The 21,192-nt window shown below is 40.0% G+C and overlaps 2 protein-coding genes across 2 annotated transcripts; both read right to left on the reverse strand.

The window, feature by feature from the left end:
- Positions 1-823: 823 nt before the first annotated feature.
- On the reverse strand, positions 824-14,598 carry LOC138609988 (glycerol-3-phosphate acyltransferase 4). The gene is made up of 13 exons (XM_069682680.1): positions 14,512-14,598; positions 13,009-13,649; positions 10,650-10,719; positions 10,244-10,544; positions 8,084-8,158; positions 7,877-7,966; positions 4,601-4,694; positions 4,345-4,460; positions 4,081-4,136; positions 3,896-3,981; positions 3,658-3,786; positions 2,679-2,758; positions 824-2,217 (listed from the first exon to the last, which is right to left on the reverse strand). The coding sequence occupies exons 2-13, from the start codon at positions 13,174-13,176 to the stop codon at positions 2,109-2,111; spliced, it is 1,374 nt and encodes a 457-aa protein (XP_069538781.1). The 5' UTR covers positions 13,177-13,649; positions 14,512-14,598; the 3' UTR covers positions 824-2,108.
- A 557-nt stretch (positions 14,599-15,155) lies between these two features.
- Positions 15,156-19,480, reverse strand: polr3d (polymerase (RNA) III (DNA directed) polypeptide D). The gene is made up of 9 exons (XM_069683427.1): positions 19,365-19,480; positions 18,170-18,337; positions 17,958-18,001; positions 17,710-17,864; positions 17,474-17,598; positions 16,331-16,490; positions 16,000-16,247; positions 15,763-15,915; positions 15,156-15,584 (listed from the first exon to the last, which is right to left on the reverse strand). The coding sequence occupies exons 2-9, from the start codon at positions 18,329-18,331 to the stop codon at positions 15,468-15,470; spliced, it is 1,164 nt and encodes a 387-aa protein (XP_069539528.1). The 5' UTR covers positions 18,332-18,337; positions 19,365-19,480; the 3' UTR covers positions 15,156-15,467.
- Between the last annotated feature and the right edge of the window lie 1,712 nt (positions 19,481-21,192).

Here is a 21,192-nt window from a genome sequence, read left to right on the forward strand (position 1 = left end):
CTTCCTCCAACTCCTCCTCTCAGCACAGGGGCTTTATTCTCCACCGTCAACAGATGCATTTGAAACTATTGCAACAGAGATTCTAAAGAATGCTGCCATGTCCATCACCGGTTTGAAAACAAAGACAGTTAAAAAGGGGAAACCACCCGGAAAGGAGACGGAGGTGGTTTATTGCAGCCAGGAGGAGAGGCCCGGCTTTTGGATGGAGCAGCTGCAAAAGAATCAGCAACATACATCCAGAAAGACATTATTTAGACTCCAACCTGAGTGCATAGTCAGCAAAGGAATAAATACAAAAGATATAATGTTTAAAATAAAGCTCCCTGTACTCTTGCCCAGACTGTGTTGTAGTAGCTTGGTGCCCACTGGACAATAAATCAGACAGGAAATGTTACCAGAGTCCTGGCTCGCCTGCCAAGAATAGCACAAGAAAGCAACAGCTAATTAAGGCTGGACTGTTTGGAGCATAAACATTAGAGTCTAAAAATATCAAATGAAAAATGCTTTGATTTTGGAAAATATTTTCCAGTGAAGTAAAAACAGCATTGACTCTTGCGTAGGCTTAAAAAGAAGTGGTGAAACACAACTTGTTACCCAAAATTATGTGAAATGCAACTGTAATCTTTAGAAACAAATAGTTTTTGTTTTTTTCAAATACTTTGAAGTGTATCTAAAACATTGCACTTAAATCTCCACATTCACTTGCAGCCGTTATGGCTGTTTTTGCATCACATGATTTGTGAGAATACGTTTTTAACACCTCAGACAAAAAGAACCGTGTTTGTCAGTGTCTGAAGCACAAAGAAAAACCTCAAGTCAAAGGTAGAGTCACATTCTTGAACATTTATTTTGATGAACAGATTTGACACGGTCTAAACGACTTTCCCTGATAAATCAAACTCGAGGGCTGAGCCTCAGGGGTTCCTCCCTGAGGCCATCCACCATGTTTCAGCTCCCGCCCACAGTCCAAACTACAGCTGCACTCTGTCCCTCTTTGAAGAGGCGGCCAAGTAGGAGAAAGATTGTTGATGAGGGGGGGAAAATAAAGTCAAAAAGCTTTTAGAGTTCACATAAAATAAATTAGGCAAGATGGTCACTGCTGAAGCAGGAAGCCAATGAAAACATGATGCCTATTAGGAGAGTATTAGTTATGAATATTTATCAGCTAATTGTCATTATAACTATGTTTTAGTCAGGAGACCGATTGTGATGGTCATTATCCTACATCACTAGCTCTTACCCATGGACCTTTAAAGGGACGATGCTAAAAGCATCCAAAATAAATTCTTAATGAATGGACTAAAAACCCTTTTACTCCCACTATGCTGCATTATTAGCTGGAAGAGAAATCACTGCTTTGATCCATCAGAGGTACTGTGGGTGCACATTTCCACTTCATAATGTGAGGGTTTACACATTCCGTGGAAAAAACAGAAACGGACAACACATAAGAGCTCATCAGCACCGTTATGCCAATAGTGACCACATGGGTTGTTACAAGTCTTAATGTAAAACAAAAAGCTTAAAATACAAGTTTCTTCTCTTGAAAAAAGCCCATAAAAATATCTGAAATGTAACAAAATCTGGCATTGTACCCTAAATCATGGGCACGAGCCAGTCATGCAAAACCCCAACTCAGTCACAGGTTTTAGCTTGAAAACAAACTAGTTTTTACCTACGATAACTCTCCCAGGTATACTGAGGTCTGTAACTTTAACGCAGTGTGTACAAACATGACGGTTAATTAAAATTAAAAACTATAAAACAAAGAACTCAATTATAGATAATTATACGTTTTCCCTCAAAAAAAGACCAAGGAAGACGTTGCTCCTTTTCTGTGCACTCCTTACTTTCCACTGTAATGCCAGCAAGGCTTCAGACAAGCTTTTCCAACAAAGGGCAGCAGACTCAGAATGACCCGTAACAGCGACGCAAACCGAACATGCCAAGCTGAGGCAGTGACCGAGGAAGCTTAATGGAGTACTGTTGACATCAGAGAGGGTATTTTCCAGTCCGGGAGCTCCACTAGAGAGACTCAACCTGCTGACTGCTCATTTGGTCAGAGGAGTCTGAGTGGTTCTGAGACAGTGCACCATCTCTAAAGTCCTTCAGGAGCGACTGCGATCCTCTTGGGTGCCCACCAACATTTTACTGTACAGCTTCTGCTGCTCTTCTTTAAAGGTATCTTTTACCTTTCCCCGCTTCAATCCTCCATCCCTGCAAGAGAGTTTGAAATTAGTGAAGACAAGAATTGATTTAGTAAAAAGAAGTGCAGTTTCTTTCCATGCTCTATTGTGATTAGGTTCATTTGCAGAACCTTAGAGGATGGAAAAACTACAAAGAGTGTTTGAGCAGCAATAAAATGCAGACCAGATACACAGTATAACAATCTTGCCAAAATTGCCAATTATTAAATTAACATTGACTTTCTCATTTTTATTCTTCAGAAACCCCAAACACATTGGCTGGGAATTTAGGGTATCATACAAGGACTATTTGACTGGATAATCTAAATTTAATACGGTTGTTATTAGAGTTATTAATTACACCTGCAATTTCCCTGCTTTGCCATACCAAAATCAGCTGTCACTGGTTACCAATGTGTCGCAGCATGTTTACTACTTCTTTTCAGTCTTGAAATTGGTAGAAACCACTGAGCTGAATGTGTGTTGTCTTACCACAGGAGGTCGACCAGTCCGCCTTGCCTGGCTATGGCTGCCTTTACACGGTTGGCAAACTGAACAGCATCCTCATCCTCCTATTGAAGATTGACATTAATATAATACAGGCAATCATGAGAAATGTCATAACAAATAATAGCTTATGGCAACTATGTTTTGTTGAAATATGGAGCCTTTCCATATCCGGATGATTTAACACCAAACCAAAACTTGATTGTTATTATTGGAGGTGTGACTTTATGAATGTACAGAGTGAGCAGAAAAGAGGCCTGGGTGTTTTAAATTCCTTGCAACTGAGCTGTGACAACTTCTGTGTTTTCAGTCAACCTGAAAGTATTCATCGTGAGATGGGGAAATGATACCTTTGCTAGTTTTGGCCAAATGTCGAAGACGGCACAATCACTCTGCTTGTTACCACACTTAAAAAGGTAAATGCAGCCAACTCAAAAGCTGTCAATCTTTAATCTTGGTGAGAAAGAAAAAGATGCTCCACACTGCTCACATAAAGTTAAAGCCACTGTGAGGAGTTTTTCACTGGTTATGAAACAGACTGAAATGTATTCTGATTACTCTATGTGACCTACAAAAGCAAACCAGACCGAAAAGATTGATTATCTCTATATAGTTATTTTTAATGCCTGAAACTGCTGATGGAGGGGTAGGTGTCAGATGAAGTGATTAACTGCACGCTTAAGCATGTACAGGACAAAATCAGCAGAGAAATAAGAGGTACGGCTTTGTCCACAGGGGGCGCCAAAATCAACACAAACTGAAAGTTATAATACATACATATAATATAATTAAGATATACCTGATTTAGCAACCTCTGTTGAGCTTCAAAATTCATGTGTTATTTCTTCTTTTTTAATCAATATGTTGTGTTATTGTAAACTTGTTACAATGAAAAGTTTAATTGTGAGACAATTTCTCCATTCACCATGTTGGAAAGCTGTCAATAAAACTCTAGTCTTCTCACCTCTCTAGACATGGGGGGAAGGTACCACACGCTGCAGACGATGGCCCAGCTACTCATCATACGTAACAGGTAGTTGACCATCCCAAACTTGCTGCTGTTCCAGAAGGCGTCTCCAAATCGGGGATCATACTGTGATGGTCAAACACAAGTATCAATACATATTAATTTGGAACAAAATGTTGATTAAAGTTCCAAAAATTTTGATGTGTTAAATTAAAACAAAGCAGGTAATAATCACCTTAATGGCCACAGGGTAGACTGTGGCACCAATCTCAAAGCTGCCTTTCTTAAACATCATAACTGACGTGTTGTTAATGCAGGTGCCTGCAAATTTAGAGTATCAATATTAAAAACGTTGCCTGTAATCACACTATAATAATGTTGCAGTTTTCTTTAGCTGTTCAAAATCCTAAAATAGCTCACCTTCAGGGAAAATAAGAATAGGCAGTTTAGTTTTATCTTCTACATGGTCACTCAACCTGCAAAACAAAACAAGTGTTTACAGTAAAATCTAAGTATGATGCAAGTTATTTTCACAAATCTAACTTTTAAGTTCTCAAGACAGAAAATTAAGATTTATAAAATCCAACAATTTTTATAGTTAGAGTTATACAAACATCAATTTCGAAAGCATGAAACTAATTTTCACAATAAAAAGCTGCATAAAAACCAAAGCTGTAATTCTACCTTTTGGCCACTAGATGTCTGTCTTTGACTTCTGAGCGTTCAAACCACACATGAGGGCAAGCCTTGACCATGGATCTCTGAATGACCCCCATCAAGCCACCATGAATTTGGCCAACCTAATGCAACCACAACACATAAATAACAACAAATATATTTCAGGTGAATGTTATCCCAACAAAAAAAATCAAATACCACAGAAAAATAGTCACTAGTGTCAGTGTTTTTGTTACTTCCTGCTTAGCAGCAGTTAACTTACCATAGCATAGCAGCCGTCACTGGCCAAGATGATGACATCAATCGGGGAGGTGTGGTTTGCAACACAGATTCCTCCATTTTTGGGCTTATTTTCACTGGAAAAATAGAGACAGACATCATAAAGATTGTGAAACCGAAACAATGCGCGTTGAGATGGGTGAGTGTGGTAGAGGTGTCAAATGACACTTCAAGTGCTGAATGAAGAAAGCAATGTAATCAAGGGTCAAAACCACTCTTTAAGAAATGGTACACGCTGGTCCAATGCAAAGCAACAAAGCTGCCAGTGATGGAAATTTTAAAAAAGGTTTGACCCCCAGAGCATGCAGGACATGTACATCTGAGTTCACATACCTAAGATAGAGTTACAATCTTAAATAGAGAAAGAGAGAGCCCCACTTTCTATGTCACAAGAGTATTTTTAGCCCAAGACTAGAGAGGAAACGTGTTTCAACAGGCAGAGGCTAGATGGCAGACATTCAGAAACTCACAAGAAATTACACAGATCTTTGTCCCACTTATGCGCAGCACCACATCTGTATCTAGCAATCACTGGGTATTTAAAACTTCAAATTAATTGAAAAACAGAAATATATTTTTGTTTTAATTTTCTAATTAAAAAACTAACGCATGTGAATTTATTAAATCTTCCTTTTCCTTGAAGTATAGCGTGAATTGTCATGCAAATTCACAGAAAGTAATTTTACTTTGAAAGGCACCTTCAGAAATGAGCAAATAAGTGATAAAACTTCCATTCAGATAAAATGAGCTCTTAAAAACAATATCCCTCAAACTCAGATGACATTCAGCAGGTAACTTAAATTTAGCTGAGCCTGCACTGCAGTTAACCCCCAACAACACCAGCTGTGTAGATTACAGTTATAGGGGAAACACACAACGCATCAACTTCCTCCTCTGCATCCTGTTGCAGGTGGCATCATTTCTATAAAAGGCTCAGTCTGTGGTGTCAGGTTCCTTTTAGATTCTTATTCTGCCATATTTAGATAAAACCAGCCTCACTTAAAACAAAATCCCCACCACCTGTATCCACCTGGATTATATTACTGGTCCAGTGCACAGTTCTGGAGAGTAAACCAGAGGAGCCTGTTCAGTGAGAGACTGCTCCTTCCAAAGTGCAGGACTAACCGACTGAAGAACTCCTTTGTCCCTCATGCCATCAGGCTGTACAACTCCTCACTTAGGGGGAGGAGGTAACAGGGACAGACTCTCTCACAAGCGGTAGCCACTAATTCACCTCACAAAGTTAATAGTAGTTAACTTGTTTTATTCAATAGTAATATTTATTTATTTCTCAAAGGGTCATATGTGCAATAAAAATCTGTCAATGTGCAATAATCTCTCACCACAGTGCAATAACCTAATTTAGTTTAATTGAACTATTACCCACTGTTTACTTGTACATTTTCTAAGAGTGTATATTTTATATATTTTGTTATCTAATTTTGTACTTTTTTATATATATCGATAGATATATATATTTTGATCTTTATTTTTTACCCTCTGTGTGCTGATTCTTTCCTATTGTATTGTACTGTATAAGCTGCTGGAGACTGAATTTCCCAGAGGGAGTCATCCCAAAGGGATCAATAAAGTTGAGTCTAAGTCTAAGTCTAAGTCTAAAACATTTTTTATTAGGGTTTTTTAAAATACTGTAGCTTCATAGAGCCTTGGAGTGATGTATGAGGGAGCATTACTGACCAGGGTTTTGTGCTTCACCTAGGCTCATGTCGGCTGAAATGAACATGAATGTCAACAGTCTGGCCTCGACACCTTCCCTTCTATACTCGCACTCTGCATACTCACACTACAGCTGCTAACACACCCTGGTTTCTGTTCTCCAAAGATAACTCATCTGCCATTGTAGGAGCTCATATAGACCCCTCTGCTGTAACAGCACAAGGCCTGCAGTGGATCACGTTTGAGAAAAAAAACAGGGACCATGTGGACGAGATGAGCAGATTTTAGTTGCTTACATTTTTCATGTGATATCCCTGTCGACTAAAAGAAATTATAATTTAAATTGAAATTGGAAAAGCTTTTAGTAGTTAGCGTTTCTCAAAAATGTTTTGCAAAACTCTAAAGATTAAATTTGTACTGCTGATATTGTCCTTTTATGATCATTATTTGTATTGCACTGCTACACTTTTGTAACAGACCTCAAATAAAAGGATAAAACATAACATATATCAACATCGTCAGCGAGAACTTGAGCTTGTCAAGGCAGGGTAACCAGAGGCAGAAAGGAAATTGAGAAACTGCATGTGAACACAGTCAACAGTGATAAAAACAAACAATCAACCAGCTGCTGCATCTATCATGCCAACATTCGTGAAAAAGACTGACCCATTAAAACCCAGCTAGTGGGGCTGATAAGGAGCCTACGCTCCTACTAACTAAACAAACTCAAGGGAAATTTGTCAGCCGCAAAGCATTCTGTGAAAACCTCTTCTGTGACATGCAGCTTTCACAGTAAGAAATGGCTATTTTGCAATGAATCTCCATATAAGGAGGAATAAAATTGAATGTTCAAAGCCAAATGTGAGCATTTTACATTTTTTCTTCAATACATTAAAAGGCAACAAGGGCTACAAAAAGTGATTACTTTCATTTACATCATACATGCCAATTATGTTCATCGTTTTGCTTGTAAAATGTTAAACTAATTTTGTCCAAACACTCTTCATTGAACTGATTGAGTTATTAGTTATTTTTGCTTGAAAAGTTATCAGAATTGTCAAAAATTATTTTTGAAAATCATTGCAACTCTAGATGTGACTTTCAATTTTGTCAAAATATCTGCAGCCATGTGATGCCTTTCATACAGGTTTTGAATTATGTTTTCAAAAGTAGGACACTGGCTGTTGTGAGCAACAAGTGTTTAATATAAAACTGTATCCTAACTGCCAGGGTGTGGTTTAATTAAACTGGTCTGACAGTCTTTAGCGGGTCATTGTTGGGCTTCTCTTATTTATGATGACTCCATCACCACAAGTCATGTTGATCTTAAACTGATGACTCGAGTTTGTAGGGTTTTTGCGTACAGTAGTTTAGAGCCTATCAAGGATGCTACTGTCTCTCCCACACGTGCTCCTTCCCACCTTATACCGCCCTGTCACTATCTGACAGACTGTAAACACTTCACCAGGATGTCTACTGCTGCTGTGTTAAAAGCTCTTTGTTCTGGAAAACCTACTGAGAACAGGTTAATAACCAGTGATAGTCAGTAATCACATCACGTATACAGATGTAGGTACTTTACCTGTCATGATAGGTTATAATGGCAGTCAGAGCTCTGACACATATTCTGTAGCACATCAAATGGACTTTCTTACTAAGAAAGTTTTTCATCCTGCAGGAAGTAGAACACAACAGCATGATTTAATTTGTGTCTAGAGGGCAGATCAAAGATAATCACATTGATGTGACTGAGCTGATGATTCTGATCAATTTAAACACATCGTCTTACCTTCCGTTTGGCAAAAACCCAACAACAGAGGTGAGGAACACGAGGAGTCCTACACCAGTGAAGGCAAGAGTTACCCTGTTGGACAGACAGACAGGTTAGACATAATCCACAGGTAATCCTAAAACAAATAGGAGGCATTCATTTGGTTCAACAACATTCAAATTAATTATTCTTTTAATAATAATAACAATAATTCACTTTACATTATTAAAAACAACTAAAGAAACAAAATAAGAACAGAAAAAAGAAACTCAATAAGAGGTTTTAACTGGCATTTTAATGCAAGAGCATGATCCTATGCTTTAAAAGTTTCCATCTATACAACAAGAGTAACCACTCAGATAACATGTAAAAGGTCATGAGTAATGTTATCCAGCAGAGCAGGGTTTTTGTTATATATTTAAAGCACTCTCTGCTGCTCCTGGCTATAATTGATAACAGACTTCAGAGCCTGCAGTCGGGCATATTAGGCAATGGTTAATCCGGCCAACAGGTCGACTAAATCTGGATGAAGCAATCATTCAGGGTTTGGAAAGGTGCCGATTGTGTCAGGAGCAGAAAATTATTAAAAGAAGTTACATTTTCAAGTGGTGTAATGTTCAACTGGATGAGTACGGTGTGAGAGAATCTATTAGCTGGATGGGAAACTAGAGAGATGTCTGTCTGTGTGGCAGTGGCCTGATTTGTCCCCCCACTGGCTATTGGAAATGAGCCAGCCAGGCTTAGTACTGAGTCACTGTCCCTGTCTCTCTCTAAGCTGACCCCGAATGAGGAAGTCCCTCTTGCACTCACTGCGTGTGCCAACATTTATTGTGAGTATTAAACCACATGCAGTGTGCACACGTGTGGATTTTTACAATCTTAATTACACACAGCAAAAAAAGAACATGTCAGGCTCACATGTTATCATGCAGGGTGTCTACAAGTTTACTTCAACTTAGAATGTTTTCATACTTCAATGACAGTTACAATAGAAACTCTGAACTATATCAATACCAGGGTTTCCATTACAAAGAAATCTGTGCCTGTCCACGTGTCCTGGAAGCTTTCAACGTTCCAGACAAACGGGTGAAATTACGGTCAAATATTATCTGCATTTATTTAGCTTAAAAACAATTGATAGGCAGGCTATATCACAAGTGTAGAATTGGGTATGGAAATTAGTCAATTGTCCCTATAATCATTTTGTCCAAAAATTAATATATGATACACGTAATGTTGCACTTTCAACCTGCGGAGTCGTCGTGCATGAGACAGCCATCACTCTGTCTGTCACTGTAAACAAGGACTCCCGTCTACAGTCAACAGGAGCCGAGTGCACAAGCTGGGCGTAAAAATATAGGTCTTATCTTGACTGACACCAGTCAGAGCTGCGCCTGGTCTCATGATGCGCGTCCACGTGAACACTCGAAAAGCGGTGACTGTTACCAGATAACGGAAACCCAGATCAATACCGACGCTACGGGAAATAAAGGCTGTTCAAAAAAGCAGCGGTCATTTTGACATTGTAATTGGGGCGGCTGTGGCTCAGTGGTAGAGTCGGTCATCTTTCAATCCGAAGGTCAGAGGTTCGATCCCCAGCTCCCTGAGGCTACATGAAGACACTGAACCCCAAATTGCTCCCGGTGGCATAGCAAACGAATGTAATAACTGGTTGACAGTTGGGCACTTTACGTAGCAGCCTCTGCCATCAGTGTATGAATGTGAGTGTGACATGTAGCGTAAAAGCAGCTTTGAGTAGTAGCAAAGACTAGAAAAACACTATATAAGTACAGTCCATTTTACCTATGTCTGAGAGAACAACCCCACACACCACTTGATGTTTTGTAAGTGCTGTGGAGCAAATGTTATTTGGTAACGTTAACGTGATGTAAACAGAACCACAGATGAAGAAATAATGTGCAAGTCGTTTTTTGAAGGCAACTTAAAAATAACATACTGCTGATGAAGATGTCAACAGAGCAGACACAGACAGAGAGAGACGCAGAAAGCAGCAGGTGAAGCCGGTGGCTTATGGAGGTGTAAGTGTGTGTGTGGGGGTGAGAGGACTGGAGCAGGTGAGCAGACTGAGGGGACAGAATAAACTGCACCACAAGGTGTTCAGTTTTTACTCAAAAGCTCAAAACCAAACAATGTCTTTGTTAGAGGAACAGCTAATACCTGAGAGGCAGCAGGAAGCCGTAGCGGATCAGCAGGCCCAGCCCCCAAAGGACGGTCAGCCTAAGGCTGATGTAGTGGAAGTTGTTGTTGCTGCGGGTCAGCAGATTCCAGGACTCAAGCTCCTCAGCAGAGAAGCGCTTGGTCACCTCATCGTCCATGATGCTCTCCACTCCTCGTCGAGCAAAATAGAAGATGTCAGACATCTCGAACTCAGAGGCTGAGTCCAGGTCTCTGTTGCTGCCGCTCCGCCGGATCTCCTTGATCTCCTCCTCCAAAGAGGTGGGCTCCTTGGCAATGATAGCTGAAGGAGTCCAGAGAGACAGGATGTCAGCCACATCGCCTCTTAAACAAATACACCTACTGAACATGGACACGCACAGGAAAACACACTGACATAACATCTTACCATTAGAGTAAGGTTTGTACAGGGGGTGATTCTTTTCTTTCGCTCCTCTTTCTATCCGTAGAGTGGCCCACTACAAAGAAAGAACAGCATTTTAACCTCAAGAATTAAACATTAACAAATATGCGCACACATTAAACAGTTGCTTGTAGGGGGTATGAGATACACCATCGTGGAACATTTACAAAAGTGAGCCAAGGAAACATGTAGCAGCCAGCTGCCACGATTACAAGTTTAACTCTATATTCATACGTTGCAGAAAGTCAATCAACACAGCGAATTCATGATCAAATCATAACTGCATATTTTTTTGTTCTCTACTGGTAACCTGTCTACTGAGTGTGGTGGTTAAAGTTGTAAATTGTCAGGGGGCTTTAAGACCAATATTATCATGGCTTATCTCTGACCACAGCCCTGTTCTCGGAAACGAACACTATGAAGCACACATCTCCCTCTTTAGTATGTACAACTTTGTTTGCACTCTGCATGCTGAGACAAACCCAGCAGGTCTTTCCCAGAGAGGCAGAAAAGGGACAAAGTGTTCTAGCTGAAAGAAAAGCAGGAGAGATCAGGGAACATGCCAGCAGTCTCAGGCTACAGTTCATTCCACAGCACATGATTACTCCCAGGTTTGTCTGCATCAATCAATGTTAGGTAACACACTGACAGCATGCAAAAAACCCCAAAACACTGGAACGGGGCCCAGGGGCACCTCAGCAAAACTTCTAAGAATGTTAATTGAAACAACGATGGTGCCTGCAGCTGCAAAGTCAAGCTGGAAAACACTCCGCTGATTTAAATGTACTTATTTTACAAAAGACATTTCTGACTATTTTGCGTAATAAAACCCATTTCGTCTATGAGATAAATGACACATAACCGACATCCTGAAAATATAACCATTTTAAAAGCTTTTTGAACAGGCACACAAAACACTACCCTATGTAGCTTTCATTTTGCCCTTTTTTATTGAAGCTACCTTTAAACTGTGCTGTGACAACTTGTATTATTGAGTGAGTCATCGTATTAAAATGCAGCTCCAGTGGACAGTATTGATTTTTTTGGTTGGACAGAGACGGACTACAGAGAGCTGATCCGTCTCGTACGAGTACAGAAATGAAATAGAGTGGATCCGTCATGCAAGTATGTGGCTCCAGATCTGCACGTGAAAGAGTTTGTTTTTCCTTATTTATTCCTTATGAAGAATTGGTTGAAGTGTAGGTTTACAGTGCAACATAAGAGTGCAATAAATAGTGATTTTTATGTTAGAACAACCCAAATGCCACTGTAGTTCCAGAGGTTTTGGTTATCAGCTTGTGATGCCCTTGAGAACATTCACTTTTTAATCCAGCAAGCCTGAAATTGTGACCTTTGCATGTAATGAAACAAATGTAAATAATAAAAAAACTGTACAAATCAATTCAGCTTCATACTCGGCTGCATCTGTCCGCTGACCTTTTCTCTTAATCTAATGGTTGCTGCTGGAATTATGAGCTAAGAACATCTCTCAGATGTCCCACCGGCCCATTTATTTCTGGCACAAGATCTGCTCTCAGAGGAACAAGCTGGAAAGTGATGACAGCTTCACTAGTGAAGATACACCAGAGATAGAAACGGGTATGAAACTAGATAACTGCATCTGCAGTGAAATAGGCGAGGAGACCGTCTAATGGTAAATACTGATAACTGGAACTAGCCTCATTTGCAATAAATTAAGTAGAAGCATCAGTTCTATCCCTAGTGATTCAAACACATTTCTAGAAAGAGAAAACCAGTGAACACAATGCCAGGCTGTTGGAACCATGTCACAGATAACCATTACTGACAAGGTCTGTAGCGCTGTTTTCTCCTGTTACATAACAAGGGAGAAATGGCTCTGTGGCTGTGATGTTAATTTGTATCAGCCAGTGAACACAATAGTGTAATGATAAAATCAAGCATGAAGCTGCTCCTGATCGATGTCTTTCCTAAGACATGAATGAGAAGCCAGCAAACTTTTAACTGCAGATGAACTGCAGCTTAAATCCGATTAAATTTTATGCTAACAACTGTTTCCCAGAAACAATAACGCCCTGTTTGATTAAAAAGGTGGGGAAGAAGTACAGCACGAGCAAGTCTCCGCTGTCCCTGAATGATAGAGCCAAGAACTTTGACAAACTTAAGTTTGTTGAATAACAGGATGTTTGCCAGCAGCAGAGAGACAGTAATTAAACCTTTGCCTTATAGTCTTTCAAATGCATCCTGAGCTTCAACAAAATACAAACCATTTATGTTATCATATTATACAACAGTTAAAATTCAGGGTTAGTTATTTAAATCAACTAAACAGAAAGCATTCGGCCACTATGCAGCAAGCTCTTACCTCAAAGATCTTTAACAAAGTTTTCATGTAAAGACGTCGGATGCCAAAGGACACCCCAAAGATGGCAGGCACAATGATGAAGACGAGCAGCAGGGTGAACCATACGGTGAAGGAGATTCCCAGCAGGATACACACCAAGTTGTCAAAAGGGTTGAAGAAGAGCTCCATCTTGAAGACAGGAGGGCAACAAAATCTTCTACACAGTTGAAATCAGATGGCAGAGGAGGCACAGCGCTCCACCTCCTGGCCCCAAGTGGCCCTTATCTTTTGTCAGAAAAAGGCCTTCATCAAGATAACTAGGGGATGGAGCTTCTCCTCACACTGAAAACACAATCAATAAAAGTACATGGGACCATCTTGACGTGGCCCTTCTGAGCAATATAAGCGAATTTCATTATTTCACCATCAAAGGCTCTCTGAAATCCGACTGAATCCTATTCCAGGAAAAGTGAGGTTATGTCTTTAGAGCAGCTGTGATGATATAATGGCAAGTCCTCGCTGCAGATGTCCTTTGCTGTTTCAGTAAAGCCTCCCACCGGTGACAGAGATGTAAACAATGAAACAAAAACAAGTAGATACAGCAGGTGGTTCCCTTGTCTGGGGGAAGATCCGGGTGCTCCGCAGCTCTGTGTGACACGGTCCTGTAAAGATATACAAACAAATGGTCAGGGTGATGCATGTCTGAATGTTTATGTCCTCTATGACCTGAGTACATGTCGTGTTATTTAATAATGCAAGATAGAAGATAGAAAGGCTGTGTGCATTTAAATACAGGTGTGCATGGTTGATGCTAGCCTCGGATATACTGTAAAGAAATTGATGCAGTGAATACTATTTTTCTTTAAATTTCTCTTTTTATTTTTGCTTTAATGTTTAATATTATTTGTACCAGTCTTTACATTGCTTTTTTATTAAGAAAAAGAAAACGATGCTTTAGTCTTGGAATACGTTAAATTCATTTGCACGCGTCCCTTTTTGGTGAATGACAAAATAAGTTTAAATACAAACTCTTTTATCAGCAGCAGTGCAGAGCTAACGTTAGAGGGCCTCCGTCCACATCCCTTTAATGATGCAGCAGGTCGGCTAACTACAAGCTCCATCCCGCATACAACCATCACACTGTTAGCTAGCGTCATCATTACAAACAACAGTTAACGGCCAACACTTTAAAGAACAATTCAGCAATGTGGCAAATAATCCCAAGCACGACAAAGGCTCGTGATGGGTCGTGAAACTAAAGAGACTCGTGTTCAAACGGGCGGTTTTAACGTCTAAAGTTAGCTTCTGGCCTCCGAGCTAACGGGTGTGCTAAATTTTGTCTCCTCGCGTGCTCCACCTCGTTCAGCTAGCTCGCGCACAGCTCTCGGAGTACGTTCCGGTTGTATATAAAATGCTGAGAACCGTTTGTGTCATAAATCTGAATTCGTTACGTAAACTCAATATTTCACAGCTCGTCTCGTTACAAACAGTTAAAATACGTGGAGTTAAATTATCTTTACCAACCTTCAGTCACGTTATTGTCCACTGCCGGTACAGTACGGATCCACAGCCCTATCACTTGTGTCTTTGTCTTGCGGACTGTAGCCAAACTCCACCCGGCGGACAACATGGGCAGACAACGAGAGGCTCGCTGCTGGCTACGTATTTAAAACGACCAGCCCCCCAATGGCTTGACCGTACCCACACAACACACTCAGTTCGACAGCGACATCTGGTGGCCAGTAGACGGAACTGCACTAACAGTTAAAATATAGTTGTAAAACGATTTGACCACTGGGGGCGCTGTAGAGCAATGTTTTGATGAACGGGTGAGCACGTGATATGTGAAAGAGTCCCTCTACTGAGTGGGAAAGGAAATCAAGAAGCTGTAATATATGCAATTACTAGGAAAAAATAGACAGCAGAGATGCGAAAGAAGAAATAAAATGGGAAAAGTAGTTCTTCAATGCTTTGATCAGCAGAAACACAGGAACTTTTCACCTCCCTTGTACTATGGAGGTGGCAGTAATCCTATCTTCACCCTAAGCAAATAAAACAAAAGATTTACCTGTATAGCCACTAAAGTGTTTTGCTGTTAATCTGAGTAAACCAAAAATTTTAAGCATTTGAAAAAATACTGGAATAACAAAACTTTTTTATTCACACATTTACATTCGTCGGCACTCTTTTCAAGTAATTTCAGATATAGAGAAATGAAAACAGTACTGGAATTTGGCACATCATTCAACCCTTTAACCCTGAATTAACATGCCTTTTCCACAAGGAGAAAATAAATTCATATTTATATATAGTGTATTTTTATGTGTTATTGTAGCCACTCTGAAACACAAAAGTGCCATCGACTTCCATCAAATTTGTATTGGATATGAGGTCCAGAGAGAAAGTCCACAGCAAAAGTAAACATCTTCAACAACACCACAAGTGCATCCCCTTGTCAGGCTCCACTGCTCCGACAAGCATCATGCACTGCTCTCCAGTAGAGCCTCAAAGTCTGGGGAGCAAACCATTTTGTGTTTGACATTTCCTAACACAGTCAGGTCGCCTGTTTTTCCCTCCGTCCCAATAGAGACCAGCTCCTGAAGAAACAAAGGAAATACAAGGAAAAGCATGTCAGAAATGTTAAAGATTCTGATTCGATGATAAATATAAAGAAGAGACAAACTGGAAACGAAAAGAGTTGTGCTGTTTAGAGACAGATACAGTATGAAGACGGCCCTATAGAGACACATTTCAATTAATACAGTATTATCATACCTGAAGGAAAGAGCATGATGTTCCTAGAGACACATCAAGTGTCACTTGTCCCAGTATGAGCTGTACCCGGCCAGACTTCCTCACCAGCATCTTCCCAACAAGACCCTCCCGCAGGTCTTTCAGATTACAGCTGTTCTCTTCTGCTTCCTCCTCCTGGTTAAATTAAAACAGAGGGTTTACACACATATCCTGAACATCATCGTGTATTTAACACGTACATAACAACCTCTTTTCTACCTGAGATTCTGTTTTCAGAAGCACAGACTGTCCGTCCTCAGACTGCACCTCCGTTTTCACAGGCCTGTGCTCTTTGGTGGGGGGCTGGCCAGGCAGCGAGTCTGGCAGCTGCATGAAGAACAGCTCATCCCCTTTGCTCAGACTCCATCTCTGCAGCAGGTCAGGCAGAAACTCCGGCTCGGGAAGAGGGGGAGGCCTGAAAGCTGCCTCCAACTTCTTTGTTTCAGCTTCCACTGGCTCCTGTTTCACTGAGGAGAAGGAAATGTGGATTTTGAGAGAGCAGCGATGAGGACACAATTGTAGAAAATGAAGCAGGTGGAGCCAAAAGTACCTTCAACTGCAGATTCCATGGGTTCAACGTCCTCATCTACCTTCTCTATTTTAATAGCAGGTGTAGTGAATTCCTCCTTGAATCCCCATCCTGACACAGCGAGGGGGAGCTGGACGGGACAGCTGCTCTGCTCACTCCTCAGGAAAGGATCGTCTATGAACTACAACAATGCAGAAGAAAGGGACTGTTAAATTCATGCAAACATTTTTTTGCAAGAGCCCTAGTGGAGAAATGTGTGTGATGTGCATTTGCTTTGGATGCAAGTGAAAGAAAGACGATGCTCCTTTTAAATACTTTTTAAAAACTCTTCTGTTTGCAGGAAGCACAACTATGTTGAAATGTATCTATTTCTTATGCAAGATTTATAACTGTATTATGACAATGGTGTACTTTGTTCATATACCTTGTTTAGCGTATAGCTAGTAGATTCCTTTGCTCAGTGAAAGTAATTTTGTTGACGAGTTATTAACATTCCCCAGAGATGTTAAATAATGAGCTTACAGCTTTTAAAATGAATTTAAACCATCACAAGGGGTGTGCACAGCTATATCTCGCAATGTATTAAATAAATAACATATGACATACCGGTGGAGCAGGAATGCATTTAAACTTTTTTGTTCTTCTCTCTGTCTCTGTTTTTTTAAAGGGGTAGTTCAGTTTGTTTGAAGTGGGGTGACACAAACAGCTAATCCGACACCGTACGTTGTAGGCGTAGTAACACGTATGTGTTGCGGTCCACAAAAAGTAGTGCCAAGTAAAGACGCAGTAAAATATTCAAATGTAGCGTACGATCTATTCCACTATTGATTTTTAGGTGGGACGTCCTTATAAGTGGATAACTTACGTGTCAAATGGACGCTATGTGCCGCGGCATATAGCCTAGCTTTCGAGCCGGCACTCCGGGGCCGTGCTGATCGGCATCCAGTGTGTGTAGTACACTTACTATTGATAAGTATCTCATACAAGTCCACTTCAAACAAACTGAACTATCCCTTTAATCTCTGTTCTGATTCTGCTCTGTACATAGGTGATTCGATTCCTGTAAGAAAAACTCCTCGTGATTTCTTTTAACTGCTTCTGTAATACTCTCAACTAATCAAAAACTCCTGATGGTGGGTTTAATAAAGATGACTGATGACTTACATTATCTCGCTCCAAACCGCGCAGAATCTCTTTGGTCTCCTCCTCAGTCTCTCTCTTCTCCTTCTTAATATTGATGATGGGTGACGGTCCCATGCTCGGAGCATCTCTCTCATCTTCATACCCACCTGTGTTTAATAAAGGGGACTCACTTATCTGCATGTGTGATGTGGTGTTTGTATTGGTGAAAGACATCAGAGAGCAGAACACAGTTGGTAGTATTCCAGCTGAACTCCTACCTCTCTTCTTCAACATCATCTCTGCGGGCCCCTGTTCAAAAATAGAGTGGGACTGGATGACCTCTGGGCGACCTCGACCCCGGCCTCTGTCTCTGGGGCCTCGACCTCTGCCTTCATCCCTCCTCTCTCTCCTCTGCCCGCCCTCTGCTTTTGTGCTGATTTGGAAGACACAGTTTGAGTCCACAGTCAGACAAATTTAATCAATTTCCCTGATATTTTTATTCTTTTAAAATCAATTATGAACTTACTCCTCTTTGGCTTTTCGACCAATGATGTTGGGTGTAAATGTTTTCTAGAAAAACAAAACACAAAACCATTTCTTCAGCATGCAGACAATTATATAATCACAAGAATTAGCAAATATATTGTATAGGAATTATTGAGCTGGTATTGCATTTAAATATTTCCTGGACAGTGATTATTTTTTGCACCTCTCTTTTACATTAAGACGGCACATTACCTTCTTCACTCCTCCCAGTGTGAGGTCTCTGGATCTCATTGTGGGGAGTCGGCCGGGAGTCATGGCTCCGCCTGGTCGGCGGCCCATCAGCAGTCCGGCACTGCTTCCTCCAGGGGTTGGCACACGCTGACCACTGGGGTCATTTGAGCCTGAATCTGCCATCCTGAACTGGAGACATGCAGCAAAATGAATAAAAAATGGAATAATAATTCCCAATTATTATCACTAGTATCAACGTCATAATAATGTGTTTACTATTGTGATTTTGTTTTCTTGTCAAAACCTGACTATGAGTGAATTAGCTTCACTTTGTGTGGCACTTATCTACAGTTTATCAGTCACCTATAGATGTTGTTGTTGAACGTTTCAATCAGTGTCACCTCTTCTGTTATCTGACTAACGTGATCTTTCAGTGTGAACAGAAGCAGCCAGCCGCTAATGTTTGCAAAGAGATGACCACATTAGATAGCAGATGTACTGACTTCTTTTGCATTGAAAACAAAAAAGTTGTCCTGTAGATAATAGAATAACAAAGATGATGTGTTTTTTTTACTCTTTGAATGTTTATGTCCTTCTGCAGCAGCCACTGACTGTTGCACACTAGTGCTTTCCTCTGAATTAAGTAAGTTTATCTGAACGGTGAGGCCTGTACGAAGTCAATTTAGAGAAATCTAAAAGTTCTGACAAAAATGACAAAATATTTCATACATTTTTTTTGTTGTGTTTTTACAGGACTGATATTTAGACTCTATATAAGTAAAGTCAAGGTTTTAAATTACCACAGCACATGGTGTTGCTGCATCATGTAAACAAAGCAGAACACATGGGAAAACAGTTTTTCATTAATAACGGCATAATTTCAAAGTAAGTTATAATTTGGCCTTTAGAAAAACATTGTTTTCTGAATAGAGACAATATCAATTAGTACTTAAAAACAGGCCTCTGGTATTGCAGCACAGCAATGCTACATAAACAACTGTCAGCCATTTTAATGTACGAGTCAAATTTCCACGTTTCTCTTTTTGTATGTGGCAACCATGGTCCGTGATATTTAATAATTTCGCGTAAAGAACATCCAAAATTCAGCAACACGTGGCACAATCAAAACACGAATCCAAGGATACAGTACGATTACACTGAACTTTAACGCTGGCAAGACAAACTTTTGACGCGCTTTGCTCCTCCAGATACTTACGTTATGATTCCTCGGATGTCCTAATTAAATATTAATTCCAAACTTGTACGAGAAGAGGCATTTCAAGCTGTTCAGTGATTTCGCTGTTTCTGACACTGCGTGACGCACGGCGCCATGACACTTCCGCAGTGTCATCACCCTCTGTGTTCATGCGCATCAAGCCTGCGTAGAAACGCCCGCATATTTATCAAACGTTGTACAGCTCATTATTGAGGTATCTATCACATACACAATTTAGTTGTTTTTGTCCTATGTATATAATTATGAGTATACAATAAATCATTCACAATATGCGCAGATAAATCACTGCCAAAAGAACCTAATGTATCTAGGACACTTTGTACTTATGGGATGATGTGAGCTTTTAGGTCTCTACACAAAGTGCAGTTGGTTCAAAAAATGTGTTAAATAAACAGGACAAACTCTTAGTTTTTTTTAGACCTTTTAATGTTATTAATGAACAAATGTATGGCCACCACTTCTTGGTGGTTGAAGCTCTAAAACTTGAGAGTAGGTTACATTAGTGTTGCATTCATAAGTATGGAAGCCCTAAGCGGGCCATATATTTTATTAAGGATACTTTTTTCCCTGTGATAACAAGTAATTTGTTTTCTCGACTTATTTATCTTTGTTTTCTTGTGATCCAGAAAACAAAACAACAGGCTGGTCATTGTAATATTACAGGCCAGGACATGCTATGCTGCCATTGCCTACACTAATGAGGTAAGTTTAAGTTTGTTTTTCTTTTGTACTCTGGGGATATGAGTTATGATCATCTGACGTCATAGTGGTGCATTGTTGAGAAAACAATGGGAAATGTCGAAGTAAACAAAATGTATTGAAGCGTATCCACTTAAAGTTTATATCTTTTGGAGACACTAATAATCTGAAATAGATTTGACTCCACCAAAGGTTTTTTTAAAAAATATTTTTCCCCTTGTGCCTGTTTTGTTGATTGAAACAAATATGTCTGCCCAAAAAAAATGGCTAATGTGCAGAAGCCCTAAGCAGACATGCATCCATACATTTTATTTGTTATCCCGAGATAATGAGATAAATGAATCCATTATAATGGGAAAACCAGCTTTGTTATCTCGAGATAACGAGATAAATAAGTCAAGATCTCAAGAAAACAACCGGAAAGTACTCGTTATCACAGGGAAATGGAATAGGTAAAATGTGTGGATAAATGTCTGCTCAGGGCTTCCGTACATTAGTCACCTTTAGGCAGACATTTTTTTCCATCTACACAACACACTCATGTACTTTAAAAAAACAAAACTGATAGACGCCTTTATTTCTACCTCTTAAAGAGGTCTTATAAAATCAGACAATAGCTTCACTTAACAGCAAAATTAGAGTTAAAAACAAAGCTATATTCTTAGAACAGTAGAAGCAAAGATAATATCTAGTTTCATAACACATTTTCAGATATTTCTTAGCTGTGGTGTTGCAACCTTTTTACAAATTGTATATAAATGTTAATGTGTCACTTTTGAAAATTGGATTTCCATACAATGCATAAACATTTGTACATTTGGAAGTAAGTACAAGTTGTTCTGCATCTGCCGCCCCAGGAACAGGAGGGAGAAATAAATCCCTGCTCCCGGCTGTTTCTGACTGCTTTGTTGCCCCAGGCCAGACATCCTCTCCACCCTGCTGCTGTCTGCGCCTGCTGATAATGGATGGAGCTTGGGGTCGGTGGCGTAGTATGCAGAGGGTAGATTGTGGTGAATAAATCAACACAATTAAATCGCAGAATGTTAAAGGATGTTTAGGCATCGCTGAAATACAAGAGGATGTTGGCCTTTGTAAACATCACAAGGCA

This window comes from Semicossyphus pulcher, unplaced genomic scaffold, assembly GCF_022749685.1.
Source record: "Semicossyphus pulcher isolate SPU_LCO1_2020_fin unplaced genomic scaffold, fSemPul1.0.p SCAF_6, whole genome shotgun sequence".
Lineage (NCBI taxonomy): Eukaryota > Metazoa > Chordata > Actinopteri > Labriformes > Labridae > Semicossyphus > Semicossyphus pulcher.